Below are 22,126 nucleotides of genomic sequence, written 5' to 3'. Positions count from 1 at the left end.
ATGATATATATAAGTAATATTCAAATAGAAGCTAAAACGTATATCATTCAAGTCCTATGTATCAGTAACCAGATAATAGAAAACCTGAAATCTGTCGTTCAGAAATAACAATTATTTTAATGATATGGCGTAGTTGAAGCCCTTGATCCCTAAGTACACTCGACATTCGAAGCAACGATGTTCTTTTTATAATGAACGTGCTAGAATTGGAGTAGCATGATCTATCAAGGAAGGAACGCTTGTATTCCCAGGCCGTCTACGCTCGTCATGTACCGGCCTATCGTCGACGGACATGCAACCATGAAACCATCTACATCGACATCTGGCCTCATGCAGCAACAACGCTCCAAATTCGACGAGCGCTCTTGTAGCGGGTATCGATCATCGAAGGATATCGTTTGCGTCTCTTGCCAAATGGGAGGGATATACGTAGAGGAAGGGTGCATGAAAGCAGCGAGGTAGTCGCGTTACTCGCGCGTTTCCCACTCACCTGTACTCGACATTCGGTGGATTCGCCTCGGCGCGACATTTGAAACGGAGCTCGCTACCCTCCACGATGCGGCCATTCTTGCCCAAGCCCGACCGGATTCTCAGAGACACTTTCGGCGCGTAGCGTACCTGAAACACGAGATACGAGGCGTTCGATATGGATACGCGTCGAATGCGATTCAGAGGGGGAGAAGAGAGATGCTTGAAATGTCACGCGAGCCGATGCTCAAATTTTCATGACCATCGTCGTCGCGTCGATCGATCGGCTCTCCGGTTCGCGTCGGCTCGCGTGACACTCTCGAATACCACAAGCCGCCGTTGCACTTTATTTTCTGTCGTCGGACGTAATTTCTCGGCAATTAATATCGCGCGTTGACAAGTCGGTAAGTAAATGATGTAGCTGGCAACCTGCAACCACGCAACGTATCATCGTTTGGTAGCCCGTATACCAGTCATGTCCGAAGCTGTGCAGCTCGCGCGACACACAGGGAGAGTTACGACCTCGTCATCGTGAATCATTAACATCGTCGCGAAAAGTAGCGAAACGATCTTCTCTTTGTCGGCGTCACTTGATTCTCTTTCCCTTCTGGTAGGTAGCCTGGCGAAACGAAAACCGCAGAGCTTCCATTGTTCGGAGGAAGAAAGCAGAAACCCGGGCCAGCAGGGGGCCAGAGCTTATCCTCTCTGTGTCGGATAGCGATTACGCCACAGACCAGTTTTCGGGACGCGACATTAATTATTCTTTAGCTCGTTACCGCGTTTCTGGCCGGGTTCACGCGCTGCTGCTATGTTAACCTGGTTTCTCTTTTTTAAAAATGGATTGTCAGAAAAAAGTGCGCGTAAGCTAGCCGCCCCAAAACTATCAAAGCCGACGTTTCAATGGTGTTTGATGGCCCAATTTTCCGCAGTCCCTTTCTCTCGTTTTCACTTACCTCGACGCGCAGTTTCGCATTCTGCGGCGTGCGGTCGGCCGCGTTCTGACTTTGGCACGTGAACGTCGTGTTGTCGTGGTCCTTTCGCGGCATTACCCTCAGGATGGATTTCACCGTGTACAAGGGGCCGTCGTCGAATAATTCTTTCGTCGTTTTGATGCCTCTGTGCAGCACGTTCCCCAGCCCGTCGATCCATGTGATCTGTAATTAAACGGCGATTAATTGGATCGGGGATGAAATTTCGATGTGGGCGATCAGTGTTTTAGTGTTTCGCCAATTCTACTCGAATGGTGGGCGGCAGATGCAACAGCGAATGAATAATAGGAAACCTATTAATCTGATATCGAGGTTGGTTATCTAATCCGATTAACGAGTTAAGAAGGCAGCTGCGCGAAACAGGAAGCTGAAAAGTTCGAGCTGCCAGATTGTTTATTTTTCGAGAATTCGTTCTTCCGAAGTGTGTTTTCCAGACAATGTGATGTCACGGAACTTGAACTTAGAAATGCATGAGAGATTTTGCCAATTTCACTCGTACCTAAAGCGGTACGCAATTATTCACACGTTAATACGTTTTACAGTTTTACCGTGATTATCTCGTGTGTATGTCTCTGCTTAAATTCAACTTAATCGAAAGTCGAAGAACTTTATCAACGATATACAAGGTATTTTTCAATTGGGAGTGGAACCGGGAAGAGGGTAATTTTAAATGAAAAAGTAAGTTGCAAGTATAGCGTATTCGCGTATGATTAATTTCATTGCTTTGTAACGAAGGAAATTTAATTTCACAAATATTTCAAGGGAATTGTACGTTCAGCCGAATGGAAATAGTTTCAACAGTCTGTAAAGTAATAAAATTTATTTTTTAATCTCCTGCATTATCGTCTGCTCTTTGATATCAAAACGTACAATGAGATATGTTATCACTGTTATCAAACGAATATTCCGAATCAATTGCCTACCACGAAAACAAAGACTCGGGTATACGAAAAATATTTTATTCCGCGTTTTCGATTTGTCTTTGCCTGCAAAATCACCCTGTATAATATTCAGCCAGTTTAAAGCGTGCCCTATATCAATCGCAACAGTGCTCTCCCGAAAAATGATAGTTCGTTGTTTTAAACTGCCACAAACTGCCAACTCATTCGTCTTCCCTAACGAATACCAGTTACCACCTACTTTGCCGCGCTCTCGATCATTAATTTAAAAGCAGTTGGCTCGTTTCAGCAAGAGATCCGTCGGATTTTCCGAGTGCAGCTTATCGACCGAACAGAGGAAGAATGCGTCAGAAGTCGAGGTTGAACACAGTCAAGGGGGATGAGAGAGAACCGGGATGGACCGAGCATATCGGAAGTTATTTCATTATAACGGATTCCGTCATATATTTTATTCAATAATTCGGCTACGATCGATCCTCTTGATCGGGTTTCTAACGGGCCAGCAAGTAGTTCGGATCCCTCGGCTTGCACGTAGCTTCCGGCAACCGCGAGCTTCATCTGCGGCTCTCGCTTTCCAAACTTTCGAATTTTCTTCGGAATTAATTCAGCCTGCAGCCGACTTGATTGAAAATCCCTTCTCGTCCCGAGCCGATCCACCAGATGTGTATATATATATATATATATATGCATAGCACCGTGACACTTTTCTTTTGTTTTTTTCTTTCATCCTTAGTCGACTGGTTTTCCTGGAAACACGCGCGAATCTCGTTGTTGGAACGATTCCGCGAAACGACGATGATATCGTTTCTCCGATATCACGCCCGGAATGCCTAAGTTCGTAGCGGCGATTCCAGCGAGCGGAGATCGATCTAATCGGTTCTAATTAGAAATCTCGTGCCGCTGGGGCAACCTGGCTCGACACCGATACCGATATTTCCGATCAGAAACGCTACTCCGCAGTTTCGTGTAATCGACGCTAATCTGGGATTTCGTGGCTGGATTTCTATCTTCTAGTTAGTATTCTTGGTGTTACGCTATGTACGCTATGTATAGGAGGTTATATGTAGATAATAATGTTATACTACTTCTTATGGTACAGACGAACGACAAAATTTCTTTTGCATTTTTTAATGGAAGATTAATATCCTATCAAGAGCGTAGTTATTAGTAGACTGCAAATATCATTAAATTCTGATGGATATAAGTAAAGAAGTTAGATAGAGATTTACGTTACTTGCTACGAGTATTTTGAATATTTTATATATTTTTGCATATTATGCGCAACCTGTGCGTTTTTGCACCTTTAATATTTCTATAAATACTCGGGAAATAAACTCTCGCAGTCTGGCTATTAGCAACGTTAAGAAGCGCCGCTGGATTATTGTTACCAGAAGCCGTTTATTTTTGTTAAAAAGTTATGAATATCCCGATAAGAAGAAAAAAAAACTGATGCCTCTAGGAAAAATAGAGTGGAAACAGATAGCTTTTCCCTGTATATAAGAAATATAAATTATTCCTTCTTTAAAAGCCTTGAAATATTCTCCATATTGGAAGGGTTAAGTTGCCATAATCTGTATTGCATTTCAGTGTTTAATAATTTGCACGTAGTAAAAGGTATGGTCTACTTTCCTAATTTGTCCAAAGTGTAATATACTTGACAGCAGATAAAATTTAAATATAGCGGTAATATCTTAAAAGATCAACGATGCTGGTGTGATGTTATTTCCACCAGATCGTAGATAAAGAAGCGAATATAATACGATTACGCGACCCATTTGCACGAAACTGAAACTGTTGCACGAATTCTTCGTAGGTAAACTTTCATCATCACCGCCAGCGAGTAATTTGTAATTAACTAGGGGCGCGATTAAAACGCTACGAAATCGGGAAGAAAATCGGCCGACGCGTCGGCTCCAGCCGATTTCAAACGAAACCGCGGAAACAACGAACTGCATGCAATCTAGCACGAAACTTCTACGATCGAGCCACTGTTCGACTAGCCAGATAATGAAAGTGTATTCGTCAGAGTACGAATCGCCGAAAAAAAATCTCACTAGTGCCTTTTTGACGAACATCGATGCACACTTTCCCTACGGCTCTTCTATTATTCCTCTAGGCAATACGATGATATACGGCTAACCGCGTCTATGTATCGATGCGTGTTAGCGTATGCACCTCTACGTACGGGAAGCAAGCACTGCTCTGCCGTAGCTGCACCGACGCGAATCGATCGTATCGTCTATAATTAGGCATGCTGCATCAATGCTCCTGTACTCTCATATCACTTGGAGTTACGATTCGCTTTGCTCGAATATTATTTACGATACCTGGCGCGATAGCGCGGAACCAGCCGCGTTGTTACAGCGCGTTATAATTTTAATAAACGTGGCGCAATTACGACGGAAGGGTCGCGGACAGGGAGAAAGAATGAGGAAAGAACCGAGCTATGGAAGAAAACGAGAGGAAAAAGAAATAATGATGCAAGATCTTCAGCACTGGATGGACGGTCTTTGAAATTTCTTTCGTCGCTCGATGAATATTCGATGAGCAGGTTCCACCTCTTGGCAACGAACTTTTCTTGCATCTTCACCTCGGAAAATATACGTTCTTCTCTTCGCGCCCTTACGTACGACTTCTTTGAGAACGGTCGCCGACTTAATTCCAGCTGCGTCGGCGATTGTGGCACTGGCCATCCCATCCGATGAATCTTCCTTCTCGAGCGAACAATAACAGTAGAAAATGTCGCGGGGAAAAAATTAAAGGATGCTTCTTATTCCTATTTTGTGACGTAAATTGTTAAAGAAAGCGCGCAATCAAGATGATTTCTCCGGTGATTTCTTAATATTTCCGCCGAGACTCGTTTAACGCTACTTTTCTCGACGACTGCGACGAAAATGACGATTACGAGTTCGCGGATAAATTCATTTGGTTCGTTTTAATTAGAAAATTTTCAGAATCCACGAATCCAGATTTCTGTGGTACACCTCCGTTTCTCATCAATGCGTTTCGAATTGCCGCGCGTATTTCATTTACGGCTGCAGTGGACGAAAGATGATCGACATTCGCGGGTACGTTGGTATTATGATTATAAGCGTTAATGGATCAGTCACACCCTAAATAAATGCTCCGTGAACCAGCCGCGTTCCGTTCACCTATTCTTCCGTTCAGCGATTTTTTACGACCTAAATAACGATGTGAACGCGACAGCCTGAACGCGATCTTCCCTTTTTGTAAAACCGTGCCTCCGTAACCTTGGCTCCGTTCGTTTATTTCCAGACTAGCCTCCCCTAACGCCCTTATATTTTTATAAATCCACGTAAGCGGTTAATTCCGTCTAATGTTTCCGCGCAGGTTCGTTAAAGGATACTTCATACGCTTTTATAGAAATACTTAAGAACCAGAAAAGTGAACGCGGAGGATGGTTCCGCGGAGAGTTGAGTTGCTTTTACTTTCGAATATTTGTACAGTACTTGCCATTTAAAAATAGTTTCAGAGGTTGAAAGAGAGGAATTTGTATCACGAAATTCCGCTTATTAAACAATTTTAATCAAATACATAAGTTTAAGGGTAGTTAGTTTCTAGATGAATATCGACGATAGAATTTAGAAAAGCAATTTCTTGTCTAACTTTTGACAAAAAAGGTGACAAGATTTATGAGATAATTTGACGAGAAAGAGATGGACTCGCTAGATCGTTGTTATAAATATAACAGTTTCTTTTAGGAAATCCTTTAAACAATTAATTCTAGACATGTAATTCTGGTCAAAATGTTACTAAATATATACATAAAAGAATTTAGAAGCTATAAGGAGAACAAAAGTTAAAACCGTAAGTGAATTATTTCAAATGCTGAATAATGGAGCGACGGACTGTACAAAATAGGTTTATCGAAACATTATTTGGCAAGAAAGTTTTACAATATCGACTATTCTGAATAAATTGATATCCTTTTAACAAATTACCGATAACATTTTCAGCTCAAACTCTATTCCAGAACTAGCGATAGATTTAAAATAGCAGCATGTATCTTTAAACTTATTATTATTATTATTCATAGAGGATAATCGAAAACGTTTGCACTATACCGTATATCCGAGATTGTAAAAGAAATCGACACGTGTGACTTCGGTTACAATTAGAGCGGCTTTGTGTAATTTATATCTGGAAATTCGTGTGAATTAATTTACAAACTTTACGAAACACTGTCTCTCATTCGGACAATTTGTCACAAAAGCTACAAGCTCGCAATGAACGATATCATATTCATTAGTCGCTAACCTCGCCTTCGTGAGAGTCATCGAAATAGCAACGTCACGTGTATCCCTGCGGAGCCAAGTCGTTCGTCTTTATCACGACGCCTTTATCGATGTTAATTGGGAAACCAAAGCGAGAGATAGCGCGATCCCGTCATCAATTCAACGTCTCCTAGAAGAACTCTTTTTTGTTCGGCGACCTTTTATTCGAACGAACCTTCTCTGGCATTCAACGTGAACGGTAATTAAATAGAGCCGACAGAGAAAAGCAACGATTGACAAGGAAAAACAAGGCTTGTACGATCTCGACCGGTTCAACGTGGCTTCTAGTTAGTTCATGACGTTGTTTATTCGCAAATACCCACGGGAAATTATTAGCTGGCCGTTCGACAGTCGAACGAAAATGACCCTAGTTTCTGTACAAGTCGCGACGGTGTACACTGACGTTGATGAATAATTCGAAAGTTGTTTCTATTGATAAATAGAACCGACAAGATCCGTTGGAAAGCTGGAAATATCCGTTCAAATTACGAGAGACGAAATCGAATCGGACGGATAGCTGGAAACATCAACGACGATCCTCTTCATCCTCTGTCCCCACCAGCCTCAGACGGCTTTGCGTTTAATTGCACCCCGCCGAGTAATTTGATCGAATAAATTGGCTTCGCGTCTCTTCCTAACGAGCAGCTTTCTACTTCAACAGTTGGCGAATTAGAACTTTCGGCTAGCGTGCTTGTTTTTGGGCACCCGACAGATCGACCCAGCTGTCGGAACGTCACGTCGCGAGTTTTATGGAAATGCGTGCGCTCTCGCGGCTTGTCGCTAGAATTTTCCTGTTCTCTACACTCCCCCTCTAATGACACACCTACATCTAGATAGTTGTGTGTAGACTTCGAAACTAATCGTCAACATTTTCTCCCTCTTATAATAGAAACTTTGCACGATTGTTCATTGTCTGTGACTCGGCTTCAAGTGTTAGGAGCGCGTGCTTGAAATTAGAATGTGAAAGAAAAGTTTATGAACACGTATACGATGCGAACAACGAAGATTATACAATAGAGAAAGAAAGAATGGATGAATATTAGAATATACAACGGTACATGAAAGTATTTGAACATTCGTTCAAACTTTGCAACAGATATCATTAATTTTATGTACATTTTGTATCATAATCATGATAGTCATGCCTCATTATGGTTCGTGAAACTTAAAAAAGTTTCGCACAACATACATAATACACTCATAAAAATTTCCCACGTTAAGTGTTCGAAGAGTTTCGCAAGCCACTGTATAGTATAGAAGATATTAGGTTGTCCGAAAAGTGTTTTTCTTTTACAGACACATCTTTTAAAACGATGCATCTTTATACAAACATGAAACTTAATATGTCGAACGTTGTAATCTTTATCCTGATAGAACAATTTTGATCATACGTAATTCGATAAAATAATATAAAACGGACAAATGTTGTGCATCCATTATTTCTTTATAAAACGAAAGAAACTTTTCGGACGACCTAACGTTTATCTGAGTTATTTTTTCTTCCATGTATGTCGCATCGTATCGTTCGAGCTGGCTGTATTTTTACTCTAAAGTTAAAACCCTACTAAAAATACGACAAGAAAAAATTCCAAAGCTGTATAGTCGAGCCTCATTAAGCAGACGTAGACTGGTCGAAAAAGGTATTCGTAGTAACGAACGAACAAAATTCATCGGGTTTCATTAGATACGAATCGAGTCGCGCGCGACAAACCCGTAAAGCAGCCAGCTGGCCGGCAAAAACGACTGTTTGCCCTCCTAATGAAATTAATTATCTAGCCTGGCGTCATCGAGCGACATACGCGTGTTACACCGTTATAATTGCCGGTGCTCGTCTCGACGGGTCTCGTGTAACTGTTTTCAGCCGTGAAAGGAAAGCAAGCGTGTGGGTGTGCGCTTGACATTAGCAGACGGCGAATGGAAACGGTTTCTCCCATAAATTCAGAGAGTCTTCCTTCGTGGTAAAAGCCGTAGCAAGAACTTCTTTCCCAACACGGTACACGAATTGTCCGTATAGTCAACGAGCCTCGGCTTCGCGTTGGAACGTGTCGCGCAACGAGTACACGTTGAACTTACGCGACAGTTTGCCGAACGTCAGTCGATATTCCAGGCACTACGTTTCTCCGGATATTTCAAGTTTATTATAAAAATGCATTACGCTTTACGGAGGATAAGTCAGAGAAAAAAATTCACGCGCTTTCCTATCAAAGTGCGAGTGTCAGTCTATTATCTGTAATCTCTTCCCTTCCTTTCCTCTTTTTATATTTTATTATAATCTGGTGGTTGCTCTTTATTAAATGGAATGACGTTTATCGTCGATTATGGATGTGTGCAAGTAAGAAGCTTTCTCTTAACGTTGATACGTATTACTGGCCAAGAATACAGCATCGCTTGATCAATTGCATCTGTCGCTACTTTTGTTATTAATTTCGTCTTTTTATTCGATTTCCGACTTCGATTTTTGACAAGAACGTTCTCTATGATACTAAGACATTAGGCGAATTTCTTTTTAATTTTTGGATCGTACAGAACACGTAGTCATTTGAAATCAGCTAATAGCGTATTTCGTATTCAAAGTACGTTTCGTTCATTCGTCAACAATATATCTCAGAGAGAAGGCACGAGTTACTTCTCTTACAGGTGCTACAGCCGTTCGTAAAAGCAGTAAGTCACTTTAAATATTCTATGATATTCCAACCACGATTGTTAGCTGCTACGAAACCCACTAAATATCCCAAGCACCTAACGTAGCCCGACATTTCCATCGTGGCGTTACGCATAAAACGCTCGTAGTAATAGCGGCGAACAAATATCGCGTTCATTTCATTGGGTGCAATTGGCTCGTATCCAGAGGTCGAACGAATCGTGCTCGTCCAACTCCAACAAGGGTGGCTAATTTTTATCGGGCCTTTCGTTCTCGAGACTGGGATTCTTTCTAATGAAACCTCCGCCTTTGGTCCCTTATGAATGTATGCAGGAGCTGCCGGGATGTTTTTCTTTCCTTAAATTCGTCCTATTTGCATAGGTTGGGAATAAGAAGGGGCGAAAGGTCGGCGGAAAACGTTTTCCTTTGATCTTGTACCCCATCCCGCTGGCCATAATAGAATTAAGAACGCGACAGCGATATTAAAATTTTGTTTCGAGAGAAACTTGGCGATGCTTCTCGCGGCAAGTTTCCGCAACAATATGAAAGAAATTCACGGAACTGAGAGAAGTTACGAGGAAATGAAAGAGAAGAGGCGGCTGCCTTTCGCGAGAGGGTGGAACGAAGAGAAAGATCGGGGTTGGTCGGCCGTGTTCGAGAGCGCCAACGGCGTCGATGGAAAAATCACGGAAGCCTCGCGATAATTGAAACTGCACCGGAATCACGGCGAGTCGATGCAACGGCTAAAATACGAGAGAGCAGCTGCTTAATATTAACTTTTGAATTACACGACAAAGACGAGAGGCAATCCTGTGCTCTCGAGGGTCAGAGGGTCCGGCTGATTTATTCACCCACTGAAAATTCATGAATTCATACAACGACCAAATAGGGACGCGTTCTAATCCTATATTTCGCTCTAACGGCTAATTAACGGGCGCGCGATGCTTAACTTCAAGAACGATCGCAGCAAATACAGTTCATCGACTAGTTTTTTGTCTTGTTTGGTAACACAGAAATTGAAAAAGAAAAGAAGAAATTCATGGAAATCGGGTCGGTGAAATTCGTGGAACTTTTGCATTTAACATCGAAACCGTAACATCCGCCCCTCTAAAATTCTTTAACATAATGAAACGTTTATCGAAAAATCTGCATCCGGTTTGAAAAAATACACGAGTGCCGGTGTTTCGTTGAAAGGTAAATCACGAGCGGGTTTTCCGTTAAATCAGTTACTCGATCCGGAAGATCCGGTATTGCAGAGAGGAAACTCAAAAATCTTCGTATTGGAATCGAAACTTTTTATTACGAATGTTTAAGTTCAAAGACTATTCGACATGTGCCATTTATTCACGTACACAACCTGCGGTTATAATTGCTGCGATTCATTTTACGAAGATTACATTTTATTACGACTAGCCAGATACAATGAATTTGTATCGTTTGTAGAATATGAGATTGTATCGTGTTTACACACGATATGGTTATACCAAGCCGATGATTTTGCAAGGCACCTACAAAATTATATCTTTCTAGATATCTGTAAAACGACTGCTCCGACTAAATAACTCGAGTCGTTTCAGACTCGTTAGAAACCGGTTATTTTTAATTACCTCCATGATTTTGATAAATCAGCCTCCTGTCGTATTTCTTTCCTCCTTTGTTTTGCTTTTTCGCGAATATCTTTGCCGTAACGAGACGTTACAACGTGGTCAAGTAAAAATAATTCACGAGACCGTTCGAGCGATAGCAGGCAAATCATTGGAGGATATCGGCGATATCTCTGGCTCGCTGGTAATCGATACAGACGCTGTTAGTCGTAACAAACGTTATTTGTAATCGCGATTGTTCAACCACGGCAGAATAAATGCCACTTTTCGTTTCTCTCGTTCTCCTTCGCAATAGCTTTTCCCGCAATTTTTGATTATACGCGTAATTCATCGGATATACGCCATTCTAACGGTAACCGCGACAATTGTAGTCCTCGTTTCACCAAGTTCCGGCGCCATCGACGAGCAGACGGCTATGATGGCGTCGCAGTTCCGACGCGTTTCTCCACACTACTTTAACAGAGAGGAAAATTTGAGATAATTTGTCCCGATGCACAACGAAAAGTATTTTATGCTTTTTTTTTTTTTTTAAGGAAAAGAAAAATGAGCACGAGCAGACTGCATCAACGAGTCGGATTATCTTAGGGATCAATCCACCTGCGTTTGTGTACCACCGCGAAGCTTTCAGCGGTCGAACAATAGCCGGAATTTTTGCAGAGATTTTTCACGATTATTTTCTACGCTGCGCCGCGCCGTACCGCCGAGGACCGCGCGTCATTGATGAATTACAATGGATCGGAATGCATCACTCTGTCGTCGATTAAATTCCCTCGCTTTGCCTTTTATCCTTCCATCGTGATTTTTTCTGCTTTACTTTTCGCTTGTTGTTATCGGAGAAAGAGAATGGAATCGAGAGTTCGGATATGTAGAAGCTATTCCTTTTTTTTTTTTTTTTTGTATAACGCAAACCAGAGAATAACTATCTTTCCACGTGTGTTACCGTATGTTGGGCAATGATATTTTTTTCACCTCGCGGCGTGAAGCCGATTTTGAAGAGGGGACGGTGAATAAAATCACTGTTTCCGGACCGACTGCAATGGATCATTCGCTGTACGATCCATCCTCCATGTTGCAACATGTTTTCCTTGTTTTTTTCGACTAAACTAAATAACGTTCAATCGCGTGACACGCTACTATAAAAGAACAGAACCGTCTGTATGAAAATTAATCACTGAATAATCTGTGATTTAAACTAGGTAAGGTATCTATTAAGAAATCCGTGCGCAATAACTCTTTCTTATTGAAACGAATGAAAACAAGAAAATTATCTTTCCAGCTAACATTTCACTATTGGAAACGGTACTACTACCATACGCGAACAACACCTACTATATACATAGCCGTGTAACAGATCCACGAACCGCAAGTTCAATCGCTTTCTCAATTTACATGTTACCGGTATAATGATGTAACCGATCGCTATACCATGAGTTTCCGCCTTTTAGTTTAGAAATTTCGGTATAACCTTTCGTTTGCAACGAGTTAATTTCGAAGGTATGGAATAACACGACTCGCCGGACGAGGGTCGCGCGTCGATAATATTTACGAAATCGGCGAAGCGCCAGGCTTCGAATGACCAGGCAAACGATTATAACACACAGCGGTCGGTGATAATTGAATCTCGTTCACGGGTCGATTCGCAACGAGGCACTCGCGTATCGCGTTCGCACTTTGGGTACTTCGATCCGAAAGAAATTTTCCGAAATCGGATAAATCGGTGGATTTTCAGATTCGGCGATGTTCCGGGCAAGGGGAAGGGTAGGGGCAATGTTTGCCAGCACGTTTTGAGTATCGTTCGCATCACGAATCCCCATGTAACGACATTAATCAAGGGATTCGCGTAATTTTAATTAAAAACCGCGCCAGACCTGCGAACGACCATGAAACAAATTTAATTAATTTTTCACCGGTTGGCGCCGCGGCTCGATTCCCGGCGTCGACGACAATCCCGGCAACTCGTTATTTATCTAGGCCGAAAGGAACAGCGGCTTGAACGGTTCGACCGCCATCGAAAGCGGATTTCTGTATTAAAGTGACTACAATCGCGACCGAACGAACGGTGAATTAGCGGCGAGGCTGGCCCACCGCGAAATTGTTCGCGGTGTCGCGAATCGGCCAGCGCATTATCGCCGCATCATCGATATTCCTACCCTCTCACCCTCGACCTGATCTTTATTACGACAGGGGTTCAATAAGCTCGCGGATGAAAGCTTGACGAGTTTTCGTTATAACTAACTACCTATACGAGGTATTTTTATTATCAATATATTTATATTGTCTATCTATAACTAAGTTATTGCCGCTTCGCATGTGCAACAATATAAGACAAATATATGATAGATTGACTTCGATTGAAATATGTGGCTACCGAATAAATTCGAAAGCGTTCTATAAGTGATGTCTGTTTCAATTGTCTATTTCTCAGTCTTCTTTGACTTTTATCGCTATTGGCGTGTTGCTATTGGTGAATCTTTGTTTTCGCGAAGGAGCTGTCGCCTTCTTTGTATGGTGATTCCGCCAAAGGGCGAGAAATAACATTTCTGTTCTCAGTAATATCATTAATAACACCTTAACTCGCTGAGATTTAAGCGACCATTACCGTACATATCTTTCTATCACCTTGATATCCACGTTGTGTTAGAGTTATCGAAGATAAGAAAAGAAAATAGGCTCAGATGAAGATTTAGGATTTCCAGGTTAATATTCCTCGATATCTAACGTTCGATTTTTAATCAGCAAATAGGTCTCTAACGTCCAAAGTGTTTCCCGAAGGTTTCTCGCCTGCGTGTTCGATAATTCGATAATTCGATCGAAGCTGGCTCCGATGGCGCTAGCGTACGTGCACCGCTAGCTCGCCGAGGGATTAATGATACCATTATTCGAGCGTCATCGCGTCTAGGTGGAATCGAAAGGGTGTTCCTAGTGTGGCGCCGCGTCGCGCTTCGCCATTTCACCGTGCACACGTACCTACGAGCTCAAAAACACCGCCGTCAAAGTAAATAGACAAAGACGAGCGGATCGAAGCTGGGTGGTCGCTTTTTCCCCAGCGCTTTTTACCTCGTGCCGGTTTTTTCTCCTCCCAACGCGATGCACGCAGTCCCTCTGCAGCGCCTTTAAAGATCTCTTTTGCGTTCCCCTTTCTCTTTTTCTTCTCTTTTTTCTCGCATGATCCAACCGTACGTAGTAGTTCGAGCTGCGAAGCAGATCCGAAGTCGGTCAAGCCGCCATATCGTCGAGTCACTTCTACTTGCCGGTTTAAAAGCGTTTCGGCGCGCGGTCCCGTCATCGCCGCGAGACGAACGCCAACACATCCATCAAAAGGTATCGCGGTCTCTAGCTGGTTGTACCAACGTCGACAAACCCGAACAATCTTGCCTCGGGTTGCTTTCGCGAAGATTTTTCGACTCGAGGCACAAACGCTCGGAGAGAAGAAGGCTTTTACGATACGCTCCGTGGAAAGGACAAAGCCTTTGCTCCGGTAATTATGTGTCTGGCGTAATGCGGTTTAACGCGTTATTGCGGCTCCTAGATTTATGCATTTTCGTTGCCGAGCAGCTCTTTTCTCCGCTTTTAAATTAGTACCTACTCGTTTTATGAGCCAGGACCAACTGGCTCTCTGCTGTTCTTATAGAGCTTTTACTCGAAGTTTATGTGAATTTCTTCGCGCTTTGCGCAGGATCTTACTCCAACAATGACACCACGATTGAACATTAAGAAATCCTTCCTTCTTCGACGATTAATTTTCACGTGGTTATATATTCAAAAATATAACACGACATAATTAGTTCGATCAAATTCATGGAGATGCAGGATCGTAGAACGATCGATTTTCGTACTACAATGTGTCGGTACCTACAAATTGTTGACCGATGTAACAAGGAATCTGCTTCAAACGTTTCTATCTTGTCGAATGTCTCGTAAGGAGCAACAATTATCTTAAAACCAATCTTTACGACAGTCTCGTACAAATAACGCATCGATCTATGATACCTGTAGAATATTTTTTCGCTAATGCCGTCTGATTGATGCAACAGAATCATTAATAGGGATTCTCTGATACTTTTAGACAGTGTATATACCCTTTGCTGTTCGCGAGATGCTCAACGAGATAGAAACGTTTGAACTCGTACAAGTTCCTCTTTTATCTCTCTCAGCAAACAGCTCACCTACGTCGGTGTTCGTAAATCCTCGTACAATCTTCCACTTCTTACCATCCGGTTCAATCGATATTCAAAGTAAAAGAGAAACGAGAGACTTACCTCCGCGGGCGGTTTGCCAGCCACGCTGACGCACTCGATCACCAATTCCCGGTCCTCGGTCGTGATAAGAAAGTCGCCCTGAAGGATCTTTGGTTTCTGAGGCGGAACCAGCACGCTCAGCTTGGCGAATCTCGAGCGTAATGCTGGCTGGCCGTCGTTCGTGGGCGATGCCTGGCATTGGTATGTGCCATCGTCCTCCAGTTCCACCGGATAAATATGTAACGAGAAATCACCTGGAACACAAAGACAGACACGATCTTTTTCAGTTGTTGTACATTAGCGTAGGAATCTGTTTCATACATTTTTTGGAAATGTGAAAATGTCAGAATACGTTACTAACCCCAGGATTGTTAGAATAGCGCGAAAATAGTAAATCCTCATTTCTCGTGGAAATTTTATAGATCCGCTGAATTTTTAGAGATTCGGAGGAATTTTTAGAAAACATACGAGTAGAAGTTAATGAACATTTTTCTCGTTGTATTTTGTCACAATGCATGTCATTTTGATTTCTTTGTTGCATATTTTCATGTCATTGCCGGTTTATCTAACGTTGAGAGAATTTTTGGGTAAAGGTATAAAGCAATTCAATGATTATAGTTTAGAAATTGTCGCACGCTACGCATCTCTTTCCACTATTCGTATATTCTCTTTATCCGTATATTACAATCTCTTTCACTCACTTCGGATAAACTACGCAGGCATTTTCGAAACGTATTCAGCGACTGGAATATTTCGGCTTCGCTATACGTTCGCTTTTCATTCCGTAAATTCAAGCATACGCTTTTTCCACAGATCCATAATACTTGAAACTCAATGAAAGCTACGCGAGAGATAACCATCTAAGCTGATGCTCGCATTACGTCTCTACTTTGATGTATCTTTCGTTCATTCGCTTCGAATAAATCGTGTCTCGTGCAAATATAGAATCCGAAACAACTCTATCTCCCGAAATCTAAATTTAAATTCAATTCAAAATCCAACTTCTTCGGTCCACAAGCTCCGATCGAGCTGTCTGACCAGCACGTTCGGGCCGATGAATTTTTAGCCGGGCCAGGTGTCAGGCCACCAGCGGAATTCCAAAAGTTCGGGGTTGGACCGCGTGCAAATTGAACCAGCCGGAGATTTTCACTTTATACGCGGCCGGTATCGCAACATCGGGTACTAGGAACGAGAAACGGTGGAGGAGAGGTGGACCAGGGTGAGACGAGGTGACGGGAATGGGGGTGTGCTCGGATAGAAAACCATTTACCCCCGTTGATTGAAACTAACGGTTTACGAGCGTCTGCTCGATCGTATCGTGTCGGCCCGTACGTAGGAAATTTCTCCGACTGACGGTTTTATTTTGAAATCTCCACATATACGTGTAAGCTGTCAGAAACAACGCGGCGGCTGTGCAGTGCGCGAATCGACGCGAATTAGAACGGCCCGTTGCCGGCCGCGTCAGCAAAATTCCAATTTTTCTCTCTTCCGCAACCTTCTCCCCTTCCTCCTCCACCTACTTCGTCCTCTTTCCTTCTCCACTTTCGTCCTGGTTCCATCCACTCGTTCATTTCTTCCTTTTCCTATCATTCCCGTCCGACGGTCCAGGTTCTCGATCGTTGAATCACCAGGATACACCACGAGACCGCAAGTGTTCGAACTTTTCCGCGAGAAAGTATCTCGGGCACCGATTATCGCCGCCAGCAACAACCGATCGCGATCAAGTAAATTCGTCTGGCGCGTGATTTATTTGCACCGAGCATCCCCCTCCTCCCCCTTCTCGTCTCACTCCTCTCTTACCACTTCTATCAGCCGCTATCCATCCATCCATCTATCCATCTAAACATCTATCATTCTGTCCCCCCCCTCCTCCTCCTCTTATCCCTATTGCCGTGCCACAGCTTCGTCTCATCTATCCACCCAATTCCCTCTCGCGTTTCTTTCATTCCATTCATGCAACTTTCACGAGCCGCTTCTCTTCGTGGCATGCACGACGAAGCAATTGTGCTTCGGCTCGAACGAACGAATGAAACCGAAACGAACGAATGAACGGTACGTACAACCGGACGATCCCGATGGACGTGGATCCAGGTGCGGAGATGGGGTTGACGTTCGGGAGGACAACGGGCTGCGGTGACGAGTGGGCCGCTACCAGTAAATGGAAAAATGGAATCGTCTCACTTGTACGCAGTGGCTGATCGTTCCAGCGATAAATCGCGCCCTTGCGGACCTAACTTTCGCTCTCGTTTTTCGGCTTTTGTCCATAGTCGTTCGTCTCTCGCTGATTTCAAGTGGTACGAGCTTCGTCGCGAGATTTTTTCAGGGATTTGTCTTTGTACTGTTCGATCGGTGCTTTCGTCTACTTAGATACATCTACTAAGGTGATATCTAATAGCGATATTGGAATGAAGCAAGGGAAGGAATAAGGAGGCAAGGGAAAAGAAAAAGAACGCGAAAGAAGCAGGAGAAGAAAGGATAGGAAAAGTGGGCGTTCTTAGAACAGCGATCTGCAGTGACGAGAAGTTTCTTTCGCTGAACGGGCAACTATCTTTACGGACTTGTAATCGGACTTTTGAAATTTTAAATTACTTGTTTAGAATACAATCTTTATGGGGAAACAGAAGAATGGATGTACGGATTATTCTGGTTCTCAAATATAAATACGTATATTATTTTCTAGAAAAATAGAATTTTCTAACAGATAAATCCACGTTATCGGCAGAAAGGATAGTTGTAAAGAGCTTTCGTTTTCTCAGTCGTTACATCGCTTTAGCCATTCCTTTAATTCTTATCCTTTAACGCTATTTGTAAAATTATTAAAAACGCGATGAGATATCAAAGAAACAACACGGTTATATAAAACACGGCTTATGTTGTTCACACGTTTTTCTGTTTTAAGTCAAACGATAGCGTGAGTGATTTAGCCACGTCTCAGCGTATTTTTTTAATAGAAGCCACGTGTATCGTATTCGTCTAACCACTTACGCCACACTAATCCTACAAACGGCATACCATTTGCGGGGCTATAGACCTGTTTTAGCAGTGCATAAAGAGTTGTTTGAAAGTGGATCAACCGGGGCCGCAAGGTTTCTCGCACGAAACGCAAATATTCATAGGGGTTGCATGGGCTTACTAGCCAACGAGGCAATAAACATCGCATCTGCGTTCCTTTCATGCGCGGCACAGGGCTGAAAACACCACGAGATGCGTATTAGCGTGCCATTGCGAACGAAAAAGGATTTCAGCTGCGGAGTCTGACTGTTCCGCTGCAATATCACGGAAGATTGAACGGAAAACGTTTCACGTTGACGATAAAGGCGCGCGTTATCGTATAGCAGACTAGACGCCGTGAGGAACAGATAGAATTTTCATTCTCATCTGTTATTGCATTCTATTCGTTTATTTGTTTGTTCTGTGTACGCTATCATGATAAAGCAGTAGCATCGATCGAATATACAATATCGTAAGTACAATATGCATTTCTTACGTATCCGTGTATTGTATCATCGTGTAATATCAATGTAGATACTTGTTCGTAATTATCAAGGCGTTTACAGGAAAAGGAGATTAGGAAATTAATACAACTTTTAAGAATTATTATTTAGGAGGCTCGATGTTTATATACAGGCTCTTCATATTTATACATGTATATGTATATACATAATTTTCCTCTCGTTTATTTATATTAATTCATTGCTCTATACAATTCCTACACTCGTGTTATTAATTCTTTTTCTATCTGTTTTCTTCCGTAAACTTTTTCAATGAGATTTAGATTAGGGGATTGCAAGGACCAACACGTACGATTCTTAATTTGCCATATTCTTCCTGCTATTGCGACAGACAGTCATCGCAAACTTTCGCATCGTTAATTGTACGAGTGCGAAACCAAATACGAAATACCGATGTAAAATATGGATGCAAAATAAATTAGAATGTGTGAATCGGTAACTAACTGGAGCGATGAACTCGCTATGCATAGTTTCGGAAGAAACTAAAATCTTTCCCGTACATTTTCAAACCAGTATCTTCTGTCTTGAAATACGCAAATTATGGTATGAAGCAAAGTTATAAATCGTTGCATTGTATCATCAAATGATAATATGGAAATATTAAACAAATAGATACGAATCTATAACTGCAGCAAGATAGAAGGGTTCTCCTAGCGAGAATTCGCCATGACGTTATCGTTTTGTGCGATCTTTTGTATTTATACGGTGTCTCTGTCTAGCGGAACACAAAAATAACTCTTGGCCTTTCTAGCGCGCGAATGCAGCTCGAAGGGATTCCGTTGCATTATGAGGGACAATAATTAGCGCTCCTCTGGAGCTCATTTAGCCAACTTTGGTAACTTCGGTGGAAGCAGCTCGGCGCGACGTCTCCTTGCAGCCCTGCTTTGGTAATTGCTGGTGCGCGCACGGAGGTGCTCGCGTTTCTCGCAAACGACGACGACGACACCGACGACGAGGGCCAATGACTCGAAGAACCAGCTGGAACTTCCCGACGAACATAACTTTCGCGTAAACAAAGCTGGCGGTCACTGGCACGATCGGAAGTCTCGCTAAAAGTCCGCGAGGAATTTCTCGAAACATGCAACGTCATTAACTAAAGAGAGTCGGTGGAAGAAAGAAAAAGAAAGAAAGACAACTACGAGTATCGTTACATGTTAATTTGCAGTGAAATTTTCAACTTTTCTCGGCAGTTATCTCTGCACCAATATTACACCACCTTTTTATTTCAATTTAATTGATATTTAAGAAGTAAAGTGTACATGCATTTCAACTATTCAGAATTTATGAAAATACTTAAATGAATTTGTAAACACGGTAAAATAAAATAAATGTAACAAGTGTAGGAAAGTAAAATCTACCGATCGAATCCGATCCATGTAATGTTTCTAACAGCGGAATCACACTTTTGCATTATTGGAAACATAAATGCAACGAATCACCCGGGAATTGCAACGACGTCGCCGTCGTTCGTCTGCGCCAGATCTTAAAGTCAGCGAATGGCTTGCAGCAGAAGCTGAACGTATTCACGAAAAGTACGGTATTCATATAGCTCGACATAGAACGGACAACAAGCAATTCAGGTCAGAAATCCTTGCTCTCTGAGATACAATTCCAGAAATTTCCGACCACGTGTTTGGACAAAGGTGGACAAAGCGAGGAAGGAAGGCGAGGATGAGGCAAAACGGATGAGCGGAAAGCGAGAGACGCAACCCTTTACGTGGAGAAGGCACTAGAAGAGCTTTAACGACTAACTGGATGCGGCGAAACAATGCATCACTAACAATTAGTTAGTGCGGGCGCAGTCGGTGATATTACAAACGGCCATAATTAATTTTAATTATACGGAACAGGTAACGAGCACTCCACTACAGACAACTATGATTAATTGCGTATAGTCAAGCTGGAAGGCATAGATCGTTGCTTGGATCCGCTGGAACGTTTCTACGTTATACGTTTAGGTTAACCCACGCGTCTTAATAGTTCACTCGTCTTGCTGTCACCGATGTTTTCCAAGCTTATTTCTCAGTTTTATAGACGACATCCATTATCAGATAGAAGCTAGTATTACGGTTAAAGCGAAACGCGGCCGGTTAATCGATTGTCACGCTCATAAGCGACTTTAAATAGCAATTTTATACGAGGGACATTAAGCTCGTGAACCTTTCAACGTTCCGACATTTCGATATAACTACGCTTCAATTACCATCGAGGTTTAGAGGAAATCGAGAAAATTAACTCGTCCGAGGAATTACAAAGCTTAGTCGGTTACAGGAAAGGAATCCATCCACGGTTGGCTTAGAATTACTCAATTGGTTCGAGCTCTCTTGTTCAAGTAACCAATCGCAGACGATTCCCTCCCCTTCGATCTCAACGAGGAACGGTTTCAGCTCGAGATCGCTTAAAACGCGAAGACCGCTTTAAAAACGAACCGAAAAACGACCGGACACTATTCTCCTATCTCTTCGGGTCACGTTTCTCCCTTGAAAAGACTTTGAGCTTGGCTCGCACGAACCAAGAACGAACGGAGAAAATTTCCAGCGAGATTCTTCGAAGTTCCGAGGTAGAAGATATAGGCCAAGGTCGCTTTTATCCGATAGAAAACGAAGGACGTGCACGCGGGGAGCCGCAATATCCGGAAATTTCGTATTCAAAATCGGACGATTTTTCCGGCCAGATTTCGATGGCGCCGGTCCAATAATCGGAGGACGAAAAATTTAAATAAACGTCGAAAATGGCTGGGTTTGCATAGCTCGCATTTTCTCCGAAATGGACAACGCGGATACGCGCGTGTATACATAGGTTATGTACATATATATATATATATATAGATTACTAATCCGTGCCCCGTTTTATACATATACGAAAACGAATAATCCAGATTTGCCGCGGCGGTATGTCAATCAGCGTAGCTATTACCATCATTATTATTTCGGTTAATTGGATCGCAATTTTCCGTTACAATCGCATACACCAGGAATTATATGGTATTATCGTTTTGAATCTCGCCATACTGAGAGAAACCGCGACACAGTCGTGCCGCGGCCTCCGTCTGGCCATTTCTCGCCTTTTTTTTCCTTTTTCCCCTGCTGCTTCTTTTTTCCACCTTTTTTTCGCACTTTTTTTGTCGTTTGGTATAATTACACCGTCAGCGGAATCACGTGCGTTCCATTAAAAAGAAATGGAACAAATGGAACCATTAAAAAGAAAAAAGAAAAAAAGCAACATGCCCGCCTACGAATACTCGAGAAAATAACGAAAGAACCAATGGAAACGTTTCGATGATTTTTTCGTTACTCGATAATGAAACGTACACACGTCAGGAGCAGACAGGGTTACGATAGTGCTACACGACTACCATTAAAGAGAAACTGTAGCATAGCGTGTTTACTTAACGCCCCGTAAAGTGGCCCGTTTCTTCGTGGCACCTTCCGCGATCGGCAATTAGCCGTTATGAAATGCTAATATTCTCGCGGCTATATC

At 42.6% G+C, this 22,126-nt stretch overlaps 1 protein-coding gene across 3 annotated transcripts in view; it reads right to left on the bottom strand.

Moving 5' to 3' along the window:
- Positions 1-22,126, bottom strand: part of LOC126868282 (irregular chiasm C-roughest protein-like) — a 157,289-nt gene that overhangs the window by 17,778 nt on the left and 117,385 nt on the right. For all 3 annotated transcript variants that reach the window (XM_050623592.1, XM_050623591.1, XM_050623593.1), the window contains exons 3-5: positions 15,156-15,388; positions 1,422-1,622; positions 491-618 (exon numbers count right to left, since the gene is read on the bottom strand). In XM_050623592.1, coding sequence (XP_050479549.1) covers positions 491-618; positions 1,422-1,622; positions 15,156-15,388 — 562 coding nt within the window. The remainder of the gene's footprint in view (positions 1-490; positions 619-1,421; positions 1,623-15,155; positions 15,389-22,126) is intronic.

Source organism: Bombus huntii, chromosome 8 (assembly GCF_024542735.1).
Source record: "Bombus huntii isolate Logan2020A chromosome 8, iyBomHunt1.1, whole genome shotgun sequence".
Taxonomy (NCBI): domain Eukaryota; kingdom Metazoa; phylum Arthropoda; class Insecta; order Hymenoptera; family Apidae; genus Bombus; species Bombus huntii.
This window is presented reverse-complemented; position numbering and strand designations above follow the sequence as displayed.